General features: G+C 45.2%; 1 protein-coding gene across 18 annotated transcripts in view; it reads left to right on the forward strand.

Annotated features, from left to right (window-relative positions):
- Nucleotides 1-19136, forward strand: part of CELF2 (CUGBP Elav-like family member 2) — a 684791-nt gene that overhangs the window by 250280 nt on the left and 415375 nt on the right. Inside the window, exon 1 of one of the 18 annotated variants that reach the window (XM_084809102.1) lies at nt 17423-17872. The exons of 14 other annotated variants lie outside the window; for them this stretch is intronic. In XM_084809102.1, coding sequence (XP_084665228.1) covers nt 17766-17872 — 107 coding nt within the window. In that variant the 5' untranslated portion in view covers nt 17423-17765. Of the gene's footprint in view, nt 1-17422; nt 17873-19136 lie in introns of those variants that run through there. 3 more of the 18 variants (XM_084809104.1, XM_084809115.1, XM_084809091.1) reach the window with 3 other exon arrangements.

The raw sequence follows: 19136 nt of genomic DNA on the forward strand, positions 1-19136 counted from the left end.
GCTTGGTTTTTAAAATGGTATAACCTACCCCATACCTTCTGGATAGAAATGCAGGTAATTAATACCATAGTCGGGTGCCTCAACCCCTATCTTTTGAGGCTGCTTATTGTTAACATTTTTTTTTTAAGTGTACACCTTTTGAAGTGTATGGCGAGCTTTCGAAACGGCAGATCAGGGGTGCAAGGCAGGGCGAAGAGAAATCTATGAATACATAAAACAGCAGCTTTAATCTCAAGTGTGATTGACATCAAACAAAAGTGAGAAAAACTCCCTTTGTTCTCGACCATAAAGGCTGTGTGTGTTTGTTTGTTCAGTGTGAATGAGTGCCCCCATGAAGTCCAAGGGAAGATTTTTAATGAAGCTGGCAGGCATCGAGTTGTCTCCTCCATGGAATAATTCTAGCGACAGAGTCATCACGTACAATTTAACTGAGGATGACATGAGAATTTCTGCTCGGGAGAGGATGTAGTGTGGGAAGGAGGTACATGATTACTCTACAAAATTAAAAGACCCATATAGCAAAGGGGAGTTTGTGTACTCAATAAACCTTTATTTTTGTGTCTGAGTGTCGAGGTTCTTACATTTATGAGGTCAGCCAACTGATGGTTGCCAGTTATTTAGCACATCTGTCTCCTGCTCTTCCTCCAAGAAATCCAGGGTGGAGTCCACATATGAAAATGAAACACACATTTGCTGAAATCATGAGAGACAAATGAGCATCTCTGGATTATGGGGCATGGATCAATATCATGGGCTGCCCCATCTGTAGTCCTGTGCTTCTTTTTTACGAGGGGTAGCCGTGCTAATCTGTGGCAACAAAAATGACAAAAAGGGTCTTATGGCACTTTAAAGGCCAGCAGATACATTCCTTTTTCAGCTCTCTTGTCATTGCTGCTTGTTCTGACTTCTGTGGGTGACATATTTGAACGGTTTGCCCATTAGTTTGTCCTGTATTCTCCTGCCAGTCTCCTTGGCTTCATCTGCATTCACCTTGTGCTGGTGATCTGTTATCCCATTGAATAAATTGCATGAACTGGGGGAGGGGGACATGGAGGGAATGGATAATGAGAAGCCAAAAATCGCATATCTTGTTCATACCTTTGAAATCCCTTGACATCCCAGTGGCAGAAAAATTAGTGTGTTGCTTGGTCCTGATAGGTGAGTCTCCTGTGAGGTTGTTGAAAGGGATCGTGATCACACTGCACACTGGATGACTTAAAATCCATGAAGCACAACACCCATTAGTCATGCCTCCTCCATTTGTTATCCTTGCTCCGCTGTCCATGGGGATTGGGGAGAAATGTGTTCAGTTCATGTTTTGATGTGAATTTTCCTAATTTTTTCACATTTGAACCAATAAGAGAACCAAAACTCAGTTATCCTTTGAAAGTCACACTTCTCCAAATTTTGTAATGGAGTTCTCCAATCAAAGAGTGTGTACAAAATGCTTTTATTAGTGAGAATGAAATTCAAAAAGTCATTATATTAACAAAAATGTTCACCAAAAATATGTATATTAGGCAAAATTGCATATAAAAATGCATGTATTAGGAGAAATGCCCACAAAATGCATATGAATTTTCATGGAAACTTTTAAAAAGAAACAGTCACCGCTCTGGACTAACCAAATTTAAGATTGGCAAAACTCTCAAACTTCAGGATTGGGAAAAAATTGGGGACAAAATTGGAAACAGAGAGAAACTGAAATTGAAGATTTGTCCATCCCTAAAATTCAATGGATCTCATAAGGTTTTGCTCTATAAATATATCCATCCAGACACCAGCCCACATCCTATGGTGTCTTCTCAGAGTAAAACGTTCATCATTTAACATGGACAAGAGACCTGGATGCTGATGTTCTAGTTGTCTCATTTGCTAGGTACAGTGCCAAATTAGGTGTTCACACACTCCAAGAACACATCAAAGGGGGAGAGCTCATTGTTCCCAGCAGTTCCAACTCCAGATTTCTGTGCATTGGGCAGAAAGTCCCAAGAGGGAAATTATGTGTGTCCATCTGAACACACATAAGCTTGTCCAAAGTTTCTGATTGTGTGGAGGAGCCTACACAAGTTAAGCTGAACACATCTTTCCCCTTTCAGACTTTCCACCCAATGTGCAATGGTCTAGGAGTGGAGATGGTGGCAATGGGGACACTGGAGCAGGGTCGGCACACATAGCCTGCTCCGTGTTCCTTCTGTTCTTGGAACATGCTCTTGAAACGCACGGAGGATAATTTCTGGATGGGGCTATAATGACATGCTTTGCACAGTTGTGTTAGCCAGCATTTTTTTAAAGGGTGGATGTGGCCTGTTTCACAGACTACAGATGCGTCTAATGTTTCCATTGTTACCCTGCCCAGGTGAATACTTTGGCAAGGGCTCCTATGTGAAGATGCAGCATCCAAAATGTGGTAGTTCTGCTTTGTTTCTTCAGACAGTTTGTCCTTCCTTCTAGGGATGTTGTGAGTGCTCAGTTTGGTCCGGGAGGCCGATAGACTCCCCCGGCCTCCTGGACCCCACTTGCTGAGCTAGAGGGCACTGATGGACCCAGCTGCTGAGCACCCTGGAGCTTGGTGAGCAGCTGGGAGTGGTGCTGAGGACTCCTCTTGCCTCCACTGGCTGTCATAGAATCACAGAAGAGTAGGGGTGGAAGGGGCCTTCTACAACTAAGGCCATCAAGTTCAACCCCCTGCTCAAGGCAGCAGGAGCAGGCGGGGCCTCAGAGCCCCAAGTGCTCTAGTCCTCTCCTTGCGAGGAGGAGAGGGCTAGAGAGATTGGGGGGGTGCAGCGCCTCATCCTCACCTTGCCTCCACTGGCTGTCAGGCAAGCCCTTGACAGCTGGTGAGGCCAGGAGCGGCCTTGGAGCCACAAGCACCCTCTCCTCCTCATGAGGAGGAGAAGGCTAGAGCGCTTGAGGCACGCTCTAGCCTTCTGTGTGTATAAAGCACAAGGCTGGACTGCTGGAGTCCATGGCGCACAGAGTGGGGGCGGTTCACACGGCTCAGCGTACGGAGGCTCACCGAGCAGGCCAGGTTGTGTGAGCAGGAGGGCAGCTCATCGAGCTCCCCCACCCCCCAGATGGAGGTGAGTCCATTCATCCCTACTTCCTTCCTTCTAATAGTGGTTAGAGTTTGATAAGGACCAGGGATGAGATTTTTCAACCAGCGGTGGTTTTTCTTTTGAATACAGTATCGTAAAATTCAATCAGATTGTTGAAATGTATGTCTCCCATGTCAGCTTTCATAGGCTTACATAACCCTGCCTTCATTCGTCACAGAGGGTTCACACTTCTCCACTGGTGAGCTACAATTCAGAATATTCACTCTCAGAATCGCTGTCAGACATGCAAGAATCAAGCAAGCAACATCAACACATTTGTGTGGGTGCGGGTGTCTGATTGTATACTCCCATTAAAAATACGTTGACAGAAGACAAAGCATCTTCTCTGTACAGTAATGATTAAGGCTGAACGAAGAGGTCCCACGCATGCAATTTGCAGGCCATGAAAGTGGGGTGCCCTAGATATTTTCAGAACAGGGGTTAAAGCTCACTCCCTGTTGGCTTCTTAGTCCTGTTGGTTGTCATCCCCACCCTGCAAGATGGCCCTCAGAATGACACCATCAAGATATAGTGCTGCTGCTGGGTATTCTGGGTAATTAAAATGGCAGTGAGCCATAGCAAGGAGCAGGGAATAGCACTATTAATGTTTGCCCTCCACGCTTGAAATACACCCCCTATCCCCACCCCCATGTGAAAGAGGTGGTAAATCTGTGGCTCAATTAGACCTCTTTATCAATGAATACTTTTCCATTAGAAAAAGTTCGTTGCACATGGAGAACTAGCATGACAGGGACAGGGTTAAGGATGTCAGAGAAATCTGCTGCAGATTCAAATGAGGCCGGATTCTTTGGAATCCGGCCTCAGGAATCCGCAGCGTTCCAGGAGGACTGGAGGCGGAATGGCACTCAGCTGCTTCTTCCAGCCGGAGCCGTTTGCCTCCTCCTTGTCCCTGCCAATTGCCTTTAAAAAAAATGTTTGTTTTGTGTGTGTTTTTTAAAAGGCTATTGGGAGGATGTGCCCATAGACTTAGATGCAAATAGAGTCATGAACCTTGCGTATAAGTCTATGTGTCCATAGGCTTATATGCAAGACTCACCGCTCTATTTTGCGTATAAGTCTATGGGCACATGCAATCAGCCGGATGTGCCCATAGACTTACACACAAAATAGAGCAGTGAATCTTGCGTATAAGCCTATGGACACATAGACTTATACGTAAGATTCATGACTCTATTTGCATATAAGTCTATAGGCACATCCTCCCTATCGCCTTTTTTTTTAAGACTTTTTTTTTAAGGCAATTGGCAGGGACCGGGAGGAGGTGAACGGCTCTGGCTGGCAGGAGGGAAGGTAAGCACCCCAAGCCAGTTCTCCCCCCACCTCCGGAATCTGAGCAGAGCAGAGCAGAACCTCCCCCCCCCCACGGATTCCCCACCAGAACAGATGGTGGGGAATCCGTACACCCCTAGTTAAGGAGCTGTTTGTATGGAGTAACATTCAGGCATAGCCTCCCATGGTCTAGCCATGAAAGTGGTATTATGCAAAGAAACCTGAAGCAAGAATCTCAGTTTTGTATCACTCTGAATGAATGGTCTCTGCTTGAGTATTTGTCCCCTTGTATTTCACTGCCAATCCTGAGCAGTCTGGAATGCTCCAAGCATCAGGAAGAGGCATTGAGCAAGGACCGTCTGCATTGAGCCTGGATCATCTGGGAAGCGACAGGATTTGAACTGACAGAGCTCAGCAAGGGAGGTGACCCACTGCTGCTGTTGCACCAGCAGCTATCAGGTAGAGCAGGGGTGGGAAAACTCTTTCAGCTCAAGACCCAAATTCAGTTCTGGAGAAGGGCCTGGAGGCGTCATTCCAGTAGTGGGCAGAACCAAAGGCAAACGAGATGGGGCCAGAAAAACAAAACAAAACAAAAACACACCAGCAACATCAGCTTGAAATTCTTAGTCCCAGTAACTAAAACTTAGGAGAGACATTTCAGTCTTTTAGAATCAGGGGCAGGGGATGCATAAAAGCTGGGAAACCATCAAATGCTCAGTGGTTATGGAAAATTCCATGGAGCAGGAGTAGGGAACATGGCCAGCTGAGGAACCTTGGACCCCAGGAGGACTCAATTTGGCCCCTGGTCCTGGAGTTCCCCACCCCTGAGGTAGCAGCTGAGTGGTTTTATAATGAGAGCTTCGGCTATTGGGTGGTATAGAACTGTAATACATACATACACACATACATACTCAGCTTCCCCATTTCCTCCTGGAGTTCAGCAGGGACCTGATCCAGATTATGCAGTAGTACCTTTCACCTCCTCCCAAGTAGGACTGAGGGAGACAAGGTAAGGATGCTGGAGAAATTTGAGATGGACTAAAATGAGCTCGGATGCATAAGAGTCCGACCTCTGGATTCTGCTGTGGAGTGACCCCCTCAGGCTGTGCAGAGTCTGTGGACTTTGGGATCTTTCTTTACTTTCCCGAAATTTACACATATTTATTTGTAGGAAAGTACGCATGTTTCTGCTGAGGAAATGTTGAATGGAATTGGGGACAATATGCTAAACGTTACGTACTAAGTTAAATTATGTGAATTGCTGTGAAACCTCTTACATAATTATTTGCATATTTTTCCGCGTGACAAAAAGAAAATAATTCGCATCCATCTCTGAAGGGACTATGAAACAAAATGTGCCTGACAATGCACGAAACAGACACAGCAGATTTTACACGGTCCTAAGACAAAGTCCCTGGTTGCAAAATAAGTGCTTCATCTCCAGTACTGGGATTTGACACTAACTCATCATTGCCTCTTCTCCTGTTTTCCTGGGAGTGACAGTAGACAGTCCTAAGCTGGGATGGTGGTCCTGGGGGGGAGGGAGTGTCAGTTCCTTGATATTGTAGCCTCCTTGGGTGGGGTGCTATCTGGGTGGTAGCATCAGGGAGAGTTCATTTCCCATGGTTCCAGTCTGTGCTGAGAGTCACACAAGGGTCCCGATCCTCCTGTTTGGTGCCATTCTCATTAGATTTGAGGCCTGGGCATGCCTTTCATTAAACTGAGATTATTGACTGGTTGGCTGTGCAAGCATGTGTCGGCTGCAGAGGCTCAGTTTTTGTAAAACCTTTTCAGCAAAGATGATGAGGGAAAGGGTCGCGAGTACTTTAGCAGCTCCAATGTTTAGTTTAGGGGATGAGTTTAAATCCCCTTCCCCCAGACACCATCCCCAATGCATTGTGCTAATGCAAAAAAAATGCATTTTCACTTTAAATGTCAGCCACTCCAGAGGCTCCCATAAGGCTGAGCAATGCCTGCCATTCTCTTTGATGCCAAACTGATAGCCAAACAGAGCCCTGGTGAGCCATTAGAGTCTGGCCTGATGATTGAAGTTCCGACTTAATGGTGTGTATGATGCCGAAATAGTGTCTCAGGCGTGATGGGGTGGTTTTTGTTTTTGTTTTTGGATACTTGGCTTTCTGCCAGACTTGTCTTTCCCAAATACAGCTAGATGAAATGATTCTTTGTTCTATCTCTTTGGCTGCAGTGATTTAGGACTTGAGCCCTGCTAGCTATGCTTCTCTAGAGAGAGAAAGCGGGGGGGGGGGACAATGACGCTCCTACATATTATTTGGGCTGGTGTCGGGGAGTTATTGAATGCACTCTTTCATATGACTTGCTTAGCCCTTAGACAATACATCTAGCTGTGGTGTTCATTATGTCGGGGACTCCAGGGCTTCAAACTAAATGTCAGGGCTGGGTTGTGGGCAGCAGTCTGAGGTGAGCCAGGAGCCAAAAAAGCAAAAGGCATGGGACCAGGCAGTAGTTAGCACCAAAGGGCAAACCAGGAGGCAGGGTCGAGAAGCAAAGCCAGAAGTCAGAACTGAGGGGCAAGTCACAACTGGAGAATCAACCAAGAGACAGGGTCAAGGAACAAGCTGCCAGTCAGGATCAAATATGTTTTACTTATTCATTTAATCCCTTTCTTAGCTGCCTTTCAGGCCATAGTCTTCCTAAGGCAGCTAAGAGAGTACCAATAATAAAAAAAACAATAGGATACAGGAACAACCCAGAGCTCAGGAAGACCTTGTTGCTTGAGCAAGGATCATCTGGAACAGGAAGCTCTCCTATACTCCTTCCTGCCCGGGAGGATCAATTAGCAGGCCTGAATGGATGGAACCAGTCAAGGGCTGAAGGTAGGGATGTACGAAAGTCACTTACCTTTCTGCGGATTATGTTTATGGGGGGGGGGAAGGCATTTCGTCCCTCCCCCTGGAATCCTCGATGGGGGGGAAGCGATCTGTTCCTCCTCCCCGGAATCCTCGAATGGCCGGCTGTGCTCCTCCACGGCGGCTCCGCGGAGCAGCTGGCCAGGCCCAGGCCAGAGCCGTCCGCGGCCGGATTTCCAGCCGCGGAGGGCTCTGGGTAAAAGAAAAACAAACCGAGTACACAGTTGTATTCCTTATTTTTGGCCATCTTAGTCTACATAAATATTTACGTAGACTGTTACGGCGAAAATAAAGGGGAATGCAAATAGCGCCCACTACGCTATTTGCGTTCCCCTTTATTTTCGCCATAATAGTCTACGTAAATATTTACATAGACTAAGATGGCCAAAAATAAGGAACGCAAATGGCGGTGGCCATAGCCACCACCATTTGCGTACACGTTTGTTTTTTTTTAACCCAGCCATGATAGGCTATGTAAATCTTTACGTAGCCTATCACGTCTCTGTAAACCCCCCCCCCTCCAGACTGCAAATGGCGGCGGCGGCAGCCAGTCGGAAGACCAGCCACCACCGCCGCCGCCGAAGCCGCCGCCACCGCCCAGAACATCCGCCCCAGGTAAGCCTCGTCCCGGGGGGGATCCGCATCCCAGGGGGGATCATTGTACAGGACAGCTAGTGAAGGATAACTGGCAAGTAAAAGAAGCTCACGATGGGGGGACCATCTTCTTTTAAAGCTATGGGGGAGTGGGCATAGCTCAGTGTGATGGAGCACATGCTTTGCATGCCGAAGGCCCCAGGTTCGGTCCCCGGTTTCTCCAGGTAGGGCGAGGAAAGAATCCTGCCTGAAACCCTGGAGAGCCACTGCCAGTCAGTGTTAACAGTAGTGGGCTAGAAGGACCAGCAGTGAGCAGTCTGACTCAGTCATGCAGCTTCTTACGTTCCTGAAGCCCCAGCTGCTAGACTTGGGCCGCAGAGAAAGCCATGAGAATCCAGATGCTTTGCTTCTCTTTTGTCCTCCCTATCTGACATCAGGTGGTGAATGGTCTTTTTACAAGCATACCCTAAAACTAATAACAATTTATATTCAACTTATTGAGCAAATAGCGGAAGTATCTTTTTAACACCGTTAGCGAAAATAACCAATTTCAGGTTTGCATGGAAAGCTGCTCAGGCCAATTAGCGTGAAATTTAATTTGCATTAATCACCATGAGGTCAGCAAGAAATTAACTCGAGGTGTGTGAATCTCACAGTGATGCGACGTATGCAGAGGAGGGGGCTATTCGTTGAAAGCGTGCAGCGAATTTCGGCCCCATTATTGTCCAGGGTGTTCAGCAGTTTCCTGGACCCCTCTTAAAGGGAAATGATCAAAGTGGTGTGTAAGCCAGATCTGAGGAGATGATTTGCATATGAAGTTGCCTTATGCCTAGTCAGATGATTGGTCTGTCTCGCTCAGTGGCAGAGGTGCTCTCCAAAGCCCTGAGATGTTTGCAGTCCTACTGCCTGACACTCTCTCCTTAAAATTTAAGTGAAGATACCTGGGATTGAACCTAGGACCTTCTACACCAAGAGAAGGAAAGGCCCATAGCTCAGTGGTAGTTAGAGGTGGCCACTCGCTCATGACTGAAAAAGAGGGAGTGCACCTCCCCAAAAAGAGGGCAAAAGAGGGCATAGATTTGCATGGAATTCCTATATCCTAATTTTATTTGTGTTGATTGAAATTTAGAAATAATGACTATAATTTAAATAAAAATATAGTAGAATATAGAATCATAGAATAGTAAGGTTGGAAGGGGCCTATAAGACCATTGAGTCCAACCCACTGCTCAGTGCAGGAATCTAAGTCAAAAGCATCCCTGACAGATGGGTGTCCAGCTTCATCTTGAAGGCCTCCAGTGGGGGAGAGCCCACCACCTCCCTAGGTAATTGGTTCCATTTACGTATTGCTCTAACAGTCAGGACGTTTTTCCTGATGTTCAGCTGGAATCTGGCTTCCTGTAACATGAGCCCATTATTCCGTGTCCTGCACTCTGGGATGATCGAGAGGAGATCCTGGCCTTCCTCTCTGTAACAACTTTTCAAGTCCTTGAAGAGCGCTATCATATCTCCCCTCAGTCTTCTCTTCTCAAGGCTAAACATGCTCAGTACTTTCAGTCTCTCTTCATAGGGCTTTGTTTCCAGTCCCCTGATCATCTTTGTTGTCCTCCTCTGAACCTTTTCCAGTACATCCCATAATGGGGAAGACTGTGACCAAGTGACCTGGGTGCCTGTTCAGTCTGCTGTTCAAGTGCTCACTGTTGATGGACAACTTCAAGGCCTATGCCTCTCCCTTCTTAGGGCTCTTGATCTTTCAGCCAGACTTGGACTGGGCAACTCTTCAATTATAGGACTGTTTTCTCTAAAGTAGGACACATGGTAGAGCACATGGTTTGATGCAGAAGTTCCCAAGGGTAATCTTCAGCATTGCATCTCTTGTAGCAGACCTGGTCAAAGCTTATCTTCCCGAGACCTTGCAGAGCTGCTGTCAGCCTGAGTAATAGTGCTGGGATATATAGACCAATGATCTGATTCAATCATGTGTTCAATATATTTTTAGATCTGCATTGTGGCATGTATAGAGCTAGTAATCCCTTTAAATCCCAGGTCCCAACAAATTTCAAACAGCTTTATATCACCCTTGCAGACAAGCCAGTAAAAGTTATTAGCCTGGGTGCCTATACCAATCTTAGCTGGTTATCATCTGTCTGGATTGGGCAGCTGAGCCAGGAGGGGGCTTACATGTCAAGAACTGAACCTTGCAGTAAGGGTTGGATTGGATGGTGGTATGTTGGTCTTCTGGCTCTAACAAAGAGGAAAATCATGGAACTCATGTTTCCCTCTAGGAATGGGACCAAGTATATTTTGTGGGTCTGTTTCCTCCTTGCATCCTGTACATATATGGGCATGTGTAAAAGGTCCCACAAGGGACACATTTCAGAGCATTTAGTAAGGGCTGGCTTTGGTTTTGTTTAGAATCCGTGTAATTTTGCTTCATTTTCATGTTGTGATTCAATTGTTAGGAAGTCTCTGCTATGTTTGCAACATGAGAGCAAAGCTGCTGGCAAATTTTCCTCTGTGGGGTTTACTGAACTCTCCCAGCAGAAGTTCCATTGATTTGTTAAGAGAAACCCAAAAGGTCTTTGCAGAAGTCATTTTTACTCCAGAGAAAACCATTGTGCTCTGTGTTGGTGATGCTGCTGGAGCTGTGCCCTGTTTTTGGATGGTGGAAGCAGCACTGGAGTCTGGGTTCTCATTCAAGGGAGTGGGGAAAGTCCAAGTTGAATCCCTGAAACTTTTATAAACTGTTATGAACTAAAATAGGAGTGGTCAATAGCGGAGGCTGGTGGCTCTGATGGCAGTGGGGCAGTGAATACGCTCTGGGTTTCAGTCAGAACTCTAAGGGGGCTATCCAAGGTGTGAAGCAGCCTCCACTGCTGGTCATCTAGTGGCCAGTAGGACAGATTTGGGGCCCAAAACCATTTTGCCTGGCCCCATGCCGCCTAGCCAAATGTTAAGCTTTCCCTGACTGACCAGCCATGATTTTATTGATATAATGTGATCATAAAGATTTTAATTCAGTATTTCGACGATGATGATGATTTTCTTTTTTTATTGTTCACCACTTAGGAAACATATCGGATGGAGAGTGGTACATAAATCCTGTAAATAGGTTAATACATAAATCATCATGATTTGTCCACAGGAAAGGGACAGAGAGAAACGCTTTCAAGTTGTACAGAACAGAGACATCTCACACTTAAATGTAGCACTACTCTTACGCATTTTGTATCAGGTATGCATGATGTAAATTTACATGCTGCAAATGCTGTGCCTGAATTTACAGGCTCCATAAAAGTAAAATGTAAGAACTTTATACTAAAGTCGATCCCATCCCATTTTCTGCTCTTTAAAACAACAACAATGCCTGAAACCTCACATTCAAATTGTATGCATTTTCTCCTGAAGTATGCATTTCTGTATGTATTTCTCCTAACATACATATTTTTGTACATGCCTTTTTAGCTGACAACTGCATCACAACATTCAGGGAAGTGTGCAATCTGAAAGATAACTGCATTCTGATCCACGTATTCATCTGGGAAGTGTGGGATAGGTCAGTTCGCTTAAAAATGCAGAGCAAATTCAATTCTCTAGTAGGGATGTCAGAGAATTTCTCCACGAATCTTGGGGAGGCCAAATGCCAGCGCATTCGGCCCCCCGAAATTGGTGGAGAAATGGTCTGCCCCCCCTGCCCCCCCGGGACGGGACTTACCTTTGGCATGTGTATTTTGGCACGCTATTTTGGCACGCTATTTGCGTTGCCCTTATTTTCGCCGTAGTCTACGTAAATGTTTACGTAGACTACATGTGCCAAAATAAGGAACGCAAATGGAGCCAGTGTAGTGTAGTGGTGGGAGTGATGGACTGGGAGCCGGGAGATCCCGGTTCTAGTCCCCACTTGGCCATGGAAGCTCACTGGGTGACTTTGGGCCAGTCACAGACTCTCAGCCCAACCTACCTCACAGGGTTGTTGTTGTGAGGATACAACGGTGAGGAGGAGGAGAATGTAAGCCGCCTTGAGTTCCTTGCGAGAGGGAGAAAGGCGGGGTATAAATGCAATAAATAAATAGATAAATACCTTGGTCGAATGTCCCTGGCGGCGGCGCCTCCAGTGGCGGTGCGGTGGCGGCGGCGGTAGGTCTTCCGACCGGCTGCCGCCACTGCCATTTCCAAGTAAAAAACAAAACAAAAACAAGCAAACGTGATAGGCTATGTAAAGATTTACGTAGCCTATCATGGCTAGATTTTTAAAAAACACCATGATAGGCTACATAAATCTTTACGTAGCCTATCACAGCTGACTTTGGGGGGGGGGGAAGCGCGTATGCAAATGGCGGCGCTCATGGGCGCCGCCATTTGCGTTCCTTATTTTGGCACATGTAGTCTACGTAAACATTTACGTAGACTACGGCGAAAATAAGGGCAACGCAAATAGCGTGCCAAAATAGCGTGCCAAAATACACATGCCAAAATAAGGAACGCAAATGGCAGCGTCCATGGGCACCGCCATTTGCATACGCACTTTTTTTTTTTTTAAGTCAGCCGTGATAGGTTATGTAAACATTTACGTAGCCTATCACGGCTGACTGCAGGGACGCAAACAGCAGCGGCTACAGCCACCACCATTTGCGTCCCGGCAGGAGACAACGTTTTGCGGCCGGAGGGACAGGGCGCCTCCCCCTCGGCCAGAATTTCAGCGGGGAGGGACGGGGCACCTCCCCCCCGGCCAGAATTTCGGCGGGGAGGGACGGAGCGCCTCCCCCCCACCGCGAAGCAAGCTTCGGGATCAGGTAAGTGACTTTCGTCCATCCCTATAAATCTCTAGCATCTCTACTCTGAACATGCAGGTTCCATCTGGCCACTGCCAGACCGATCTTCCATGTATTTGTCTAATCCCCTTTTAAAACCATCTGTAAATCCACCAAGGGCTGCAACTTTATTATTGGGCCTGAGAACACAAGCAAAGGGCTGGATATGCCCAGTCTCATCTGATCTTGGAAGCTAAGCAGCGTCAGCCCTGGTTAGTACTTGGATGGGTGACCACCTGGGAATCAGGCTTCCTGCATTGAGCAGGGGGTTGGACTCGATGATCTTGTACGCCCCTTCCAACCCTATGATTCTATGATGTCGAGCAAAAGGCTGGATGTGCCCTATCTCGTCTGATCTCAGAAGCTAAGCAGCGTCAGCCCTGGTTAGTACTTGGATGGGTGACCGCCTGGGAATCAGGCCTCCTGCATTAAGCAGGGGGGTTGGACTCGATGGTTTTGTAGGCCCCTTCCAACCCTATGATTCTATGATTCTATGACCACTCATAAGGAAGTTGGAGGAGTAGATGGCAGGATACTCTTCCAGCCCCTAGACTGCTATCAGGAATACAGGGTAGCCTACAAAAGCCTAGAAGTTAACCATCCCTGCCTTGACCCAGAAAACAGATTTAATCTAGTGTCATTCCCAAATTTAAAATTGGAGGCAAATTTGGAAGGTCCTGCTCAAATGAAATTCAGCTGTAGCAAATGTTCTCTCATTTTCATAATGTACGTCAAAAATAGCACGTTCAGTACTGTTGAACAGGTTGATGAAAAAAGTGTATATCCCTCCAAACAGTTGTGCCATTTTTACCATTAGATGAACCCTTTGATTTGGCTTTTCACTGGCAGCTCTGGCTGCTGCTTTCTGGTGCTGTTGTCTTTCTCTTTGCACTCAAATATGTAGTCAGCCTGATTTGCCCATATTGCAAATTACTGTAATCCTACACACTTCTCTGGAAACCTTCATTGGCCTCAGCTAGGGAGGGTGTGGATGCTCGGCTGGGTCCGGGAGTCCATCGGGCTTCCCCCGCCCTGCCAAAGCCTCCAGACCCACCTGCCAAGCCTCTGGCCTCGCTTGCCCCTGCTTGCACCCTCCCAGATGTTCCTCGCACTCACTCGGACCTGACCGCGAGTGCCTGCCATTTTGCCTGGCTTGTTTTATGGAAAAAAGAGGTCATTAAAAATGTGCATACTTAAATATGAGCAAATTCAGGCTGGGAAAGGCTGATCTGTGCAATCTTAGAGGCATAAATGGCCCATTTATGCCTCTAATATTGCATATATCAAGCTTTCCCAGCCCAAATTTGCACATATTTAAATATGTGCAAATTTGGGCTGGGAAAAGCTGATCTACTCAATCTTAGAGGCATAACTGGGCCACTTATGTCTCTAATATTGCGTATATTTCCCAGCCCGAATTTCCGCACACTTAACTGTGCACTTCTGTAATGGCCTCCATTTTTTCTGTGAAAGTATGTTCAGCAAATGGTAGGCGCTCACAGATGGGATCCAGGGTGAGTGCAGGTAGCTCAACGAGCTTGTGGGGGCTCAAGCACAAGTCTGGGCGGGGTCTCAAGTGGGGCAGCACTTCAGTGGGTGCCCACCAATAACGGACAGGGTTGGGTTCATCCATCCCTAGCCCCAGTAGGGCTCACTTCTGAGTAGACATGCATAGAATTACACTGTTAATCTGGTTTGGGTGATCCATGCAGTAGGATGCTGCTTTATACCAGGTCAGACAATTTGTCCACTTAAGCCAGTATTGTGTACTCTGATTGACAGCAGCTCTCTAGGATCTCATGCAGAACTAGAGATGCCAGGGATTGAATCAGGGACCTTCTACGTGCATAGCAGGTGGGTCTCCTCTGAGCTATGGCCATTTTTATTTGTAAGCCTCCATGGTGCTATCATATCAGAGACAGTGTTTTAAACTGTTTTAAAGTGTTTTTATTGTATGTTGTACATCGCCCATGGTGGCTGGGTGACCAGCCAGATGGGCGATTAATAAATTTAATAATAAATAAATAAATACAGTGTCCTGACATCGTTGGTCAAGTCATGTGAGCTGTCACAAGCAACAGGATAGAAAGGAAGTGTGGGCAAGTGAGGACTGTGAGAACAACAGAAGAGGGAAAAGGCTGAAATAATACCTGAATGATTGATCTGAAAATCACCAAAGAAGAAGGGAGGGAGGGAGGGAGGGATAAAATTAGGTGAGTACTTTTGGCCAAGCCATTAAACATTTGTCATTAAAACCCCTAGAATGTTTTGGGGAGGCTTTTGCACATCTGTAACTTAAGAGGAGGATTTTTAAAAACAAAAATGTTCAGTTTGGGGTATAAAGTAGTTCTCAAGTGAAGTGGAGAGGTGAAATGGGAGGATGAGATTCCCCAGAACATTTCGGAAGCTGTGGGAAGAGGGGCAAATTTATGAGCGCTATCTGCCACTGGTACAATGCCTTTTCCAGAAGCCACTGGTTAGTGCAATGAAAGGGCAGAAAATACCGTAATAATACCGTAGAGGAAGGGCAGGACACAAATATACTAAGGGCACAATCCTATGCATGTTTAGACAGAGAAAAGGCCTACAACTCCCAGCATGCCCCAGTAAGCCATGCTGGCTGGGGGATGCTTGGAGTTGTGGGCCTTTTCTCTGTCTAAACATGCATAGGATTGCACCCTAAATGTATAGCTATGCAGTCTTGATGCACAGATTGTAAACTCAAAAGGGCACTTTTTGATTCTACAGTGAATTATTATTATTATTATTATTATTATTAAATTGTTTAAGGCATTTATGTACTGCCCTTCATAATTAGTTGTTTGCTTTGGATTCGGATGAATCCTGAATATTGAGGTGAATTGGGCAGATTTGGACAGATTGGGGATTTGTCAAAAGTGAAGCAAATATCCGCCAAGTCTCTCCTGAATGAATCTGTATCATCCCAAATCTTTTTGAGCAATTCAGAGATTTGGAGTGACACTGTAATTCAGAGGGGCACTATTAATATTTTTATACCAGGGTGGTATTATCTCTGTTCCACCTCCATCATCTTCAGCAAGACACTGTTGTCAAGTTACCAATAACTGGGTTTGGAAGAAGTTTCTATGATGTAAAAGTAAATGCAGATTTTATCTTGGTGCAAAATTAGAGGCACAGGCATCCTGTCCAGGGAGGAATTGTCAATCCCAGCCCATAAGATTTGGTTTCTCATTGGGAAATGAGACCTTTGCCTCTCAAGTAGGGATGCTTGACAAATTTTGATCTTTGTGGATTCTGATAAAAGCTGACCTGATCCACACATCCCAACACAATTCTTCACTCAAAAACTCATTTAAAAAACTGCATATTTTGAGTGGGGAAGCGTTTGGGAAATTGCAATTTGCAAAAACAAACATTTAAATATGTATTTTAAATGTTTATTATTACATTTTTATCCCACTTTTTTTTCCTTTTGCAAGGAACCAAAGACACATTACATGGTCCTCCTCTCCATTTTATCCACACAACAACCCTGTGAGGTAGGTTAGGTTGAGAATCCAGTGACTGGCCCAAAGTCACCCAATGAGCTTCATGGCCAAATGGGGACCAGAACCCAGATCTCCCAAGCCCCAGCCCAACCCTCTAACCACTACACCACCCCAGCGCTCACTAATGGTGTATGTATTTAAACATAATTTTTCATGGATTTTTTTAAAAATTGCAGATTTCTCATACTGAACAATGGACTGTTTTCCATGCCATGTGTAATATCTGACTTGTTTTGTAGCACCCTTGCAAATAAATCAAAAGAGGTCTGTAGTCCACATTTCTGGTTATCCTAAAAGCGGGTGGGGAGGGAACCAACAGCCATCGCACATAAAGCTTCTCTGCCTGGTTTCCTAGAGGTGATTCTTACTCACTACAGGTGACCAAGTTCTTTACAGGCCAGCATTATAAGTTTGCATAGATGGAAACTAGAGCTGTGTTTTAATGTTCTCCCATTTCCATTTTCAGTTCAAATGTAACCATTTGTTCTTGCTTCTCGTGAAAAATACTGGGATTGTACAAATATTCACCTCCCACCTCCCCATACTGTTCAGTGCTATTGTTTCTCCTGACCCCATCAGACATTGTGCAGTGAACAGAATGATGTCATTGCATGGCTAATCAGATCTGGCTATGTGAGGATGATGTCGCTGAGGGCAAGAGATGGCAACATAAATTAACATGTTCACAAGGAGTGATTGAAAACATGCTGGAAGTGAGCGAGGACACCATTTCTAAAGACCACTAAAAACAAGTTGATGATTTGAGGGCCAGCTCTGCTAAAAAGTACCCCTTGATCCAAACTCTGCTGCCAGTAAAAGAAAAGAAAAGAAAAAACAGTGTCAATTTTCCCCAAATTGTGTAGAGGTTGGTTGTGTCAAACCAGTCCTCATGCATGGAATACAGAAGGTGTGGTTCATTAGGGGTTAAAACAGTGAACATGTCAAGCGCAAATGGCAAACAGAGAAAACCCTAAAGCCCCTAAATGAAAAGTTTTTTCCGGGGAAAGAGTATCTCATGCTGTGAATCTTAAGCCTCAGAAAGAGAGTTCAGCCTCCAATCCCTTTGCGTGTGCAAATGTTCTGTCCAACTGAAATCATTAACATGCGAGTGAAACAACTGATGCCTTGTCCGTTTAAGCAAATTAGATTTTAGTGTGTTCTCCCTGCCATGAACAGAGAAAAGATCCACAACTTAGCTGATTTCCCTGCGTGTGTGTGTGTGTGTGTGTGTGTGTGCTTGCACGCATGTTTCCTCTCTCTCTCTCTCTCTCTCTCTCTCTCTGTTCAAGGATACTAAATTACCTTCTTTTTTGTTAATGGTAATTAGAAGAAGAAGGTAACACTAGCCAGGAAAGAGTGAACATAAACAAGTCCCCTATAGGCAGCCTAGTGCATTAATGTAAAATATGCCCAGACAACATAACTTGTCAGAGAGGATTATTTCTGTTTGGTGAATCTGCAGGGCCCCCTTTGCTCCGCCACTCAGCGTCTGGTGAGAGACAGAGGGAGAGAGAGAGAAAGAGTAGCCATTAGTGAGTAGCGACTGTGGCATTGATGTTTGAGCGCACTTCTGAACCAGCTTTTGTTGCAAATATCGGTGTAGAAAGCATGCGCTGTCCCAAATCCGCTGTTACTATGAGAAGTGAGGAGCTGCTTTTAAGGTAGGTTGATTCCTCCTTTGTTTTTACGGGGGCTTTCCCACTTGCCAGGGCCCCATTGTGGCTAGGAGATACACTTGGTACTCTTCTCTCTCCCCCCCCCCCGCCCAATTATTTTTGGTGGAGAGGGAAAGCTTGGTTTTTAGATCGCAAATGACCATGTTTTTGTGTCATTTCTGAATCGCTAACCTCCAACTGCACACAACCTGAAACAGGAAAGCCAAACCAGAAGTATTTTTTTTAAAAAAATAGTAATAATAATCCCCAAACCCAAACGCTTGTTCATGGTGTCTCTTATGTTGCCTCCGTCGTTAGTATGCATTGGGCATGGAATAAGCATGGGAAAAGAGCAAAGGGAGACTCCATATTAGAGCCAGTACCCTACATGCCACTTTAATTTGTACTTGGGTTATGTGAATAATCTTCCCTGTCCTACAGCTATATTTGACCACTTCACGCTCTTTGGGAGTGGCGTTGGGATAAATAAACATAATAGGAAGAAACACATATTGCATAGATGAATGGATTCTTAACATTCTGGGGAGTAACACCGAGCCAGCCGTTAACAGAAGCTTTTCAGAGCAAGGAAGGGGGGCGGGGAAAAGGCATTGAGCAAGAGCACCAGAATTCCACTCAAACTGGCACCCAGCTTCTGGAAAAAAAATGTAGCCTTTTGTCTATTTTCTAGCAGACATTCGAGCATGTGAATACATCTTTTGGCCGGCAATGATGACCGAACAATAGAGCTGTCAAGCTAGCTTAATGTATGTCTGGGGTTGTGGTAGCTTTTTGTTCAATTATTATTATTATTATTATTATTATTATTATTATTATTATTTGGGGTATCTCTTTTTAAAATCTCTATCCCATTTAATTTACTCTTATCTCATTTGTATAGACTGTGATATGAAGTGGTCTCCTATTGTCTCTCTCTCTCTTTCTCACTCTCTCTCTCTCTCTCGTAAAAAGAAAGAAAATATTATTCATTCTTAATTTTTCTGCATATTGTGACTTTGTCTAGCAAGACAAACTTGGAGAGGAATCAACCTTAATTTCAGAAAGGAAAGTTATCGATTCTGTATACTGAAACATTTTAGCCGGACAAGTGTCTTGTTGTTCCTGTTGTCTTCCTTGTACCGTTGGATCATGTTTTGATCCAAAAGTACATATTTTGGATCATTTCAACTTTCTCTGATGATTTGCAGAGAGATGCTACTTAAAATTTAGTCTTGGAGATACAAAATCTAGCTATTTAACATATGTCAGG

Source organism: Heloderma suspectum, chromosome 7 (genome assembly GCF_057233095.1).
Source record: "Heloderma suspectum isolate Gila_16-S chromosome 7, 16-S_ref, whole genome shotgun sequence".
NCBI classification, from domain to species: Eukaryota; Metazoa; Chordata; class Lepidosauria; order Squamata; family Helodermatidae; genus Heloderma; species Heloderma suspectum.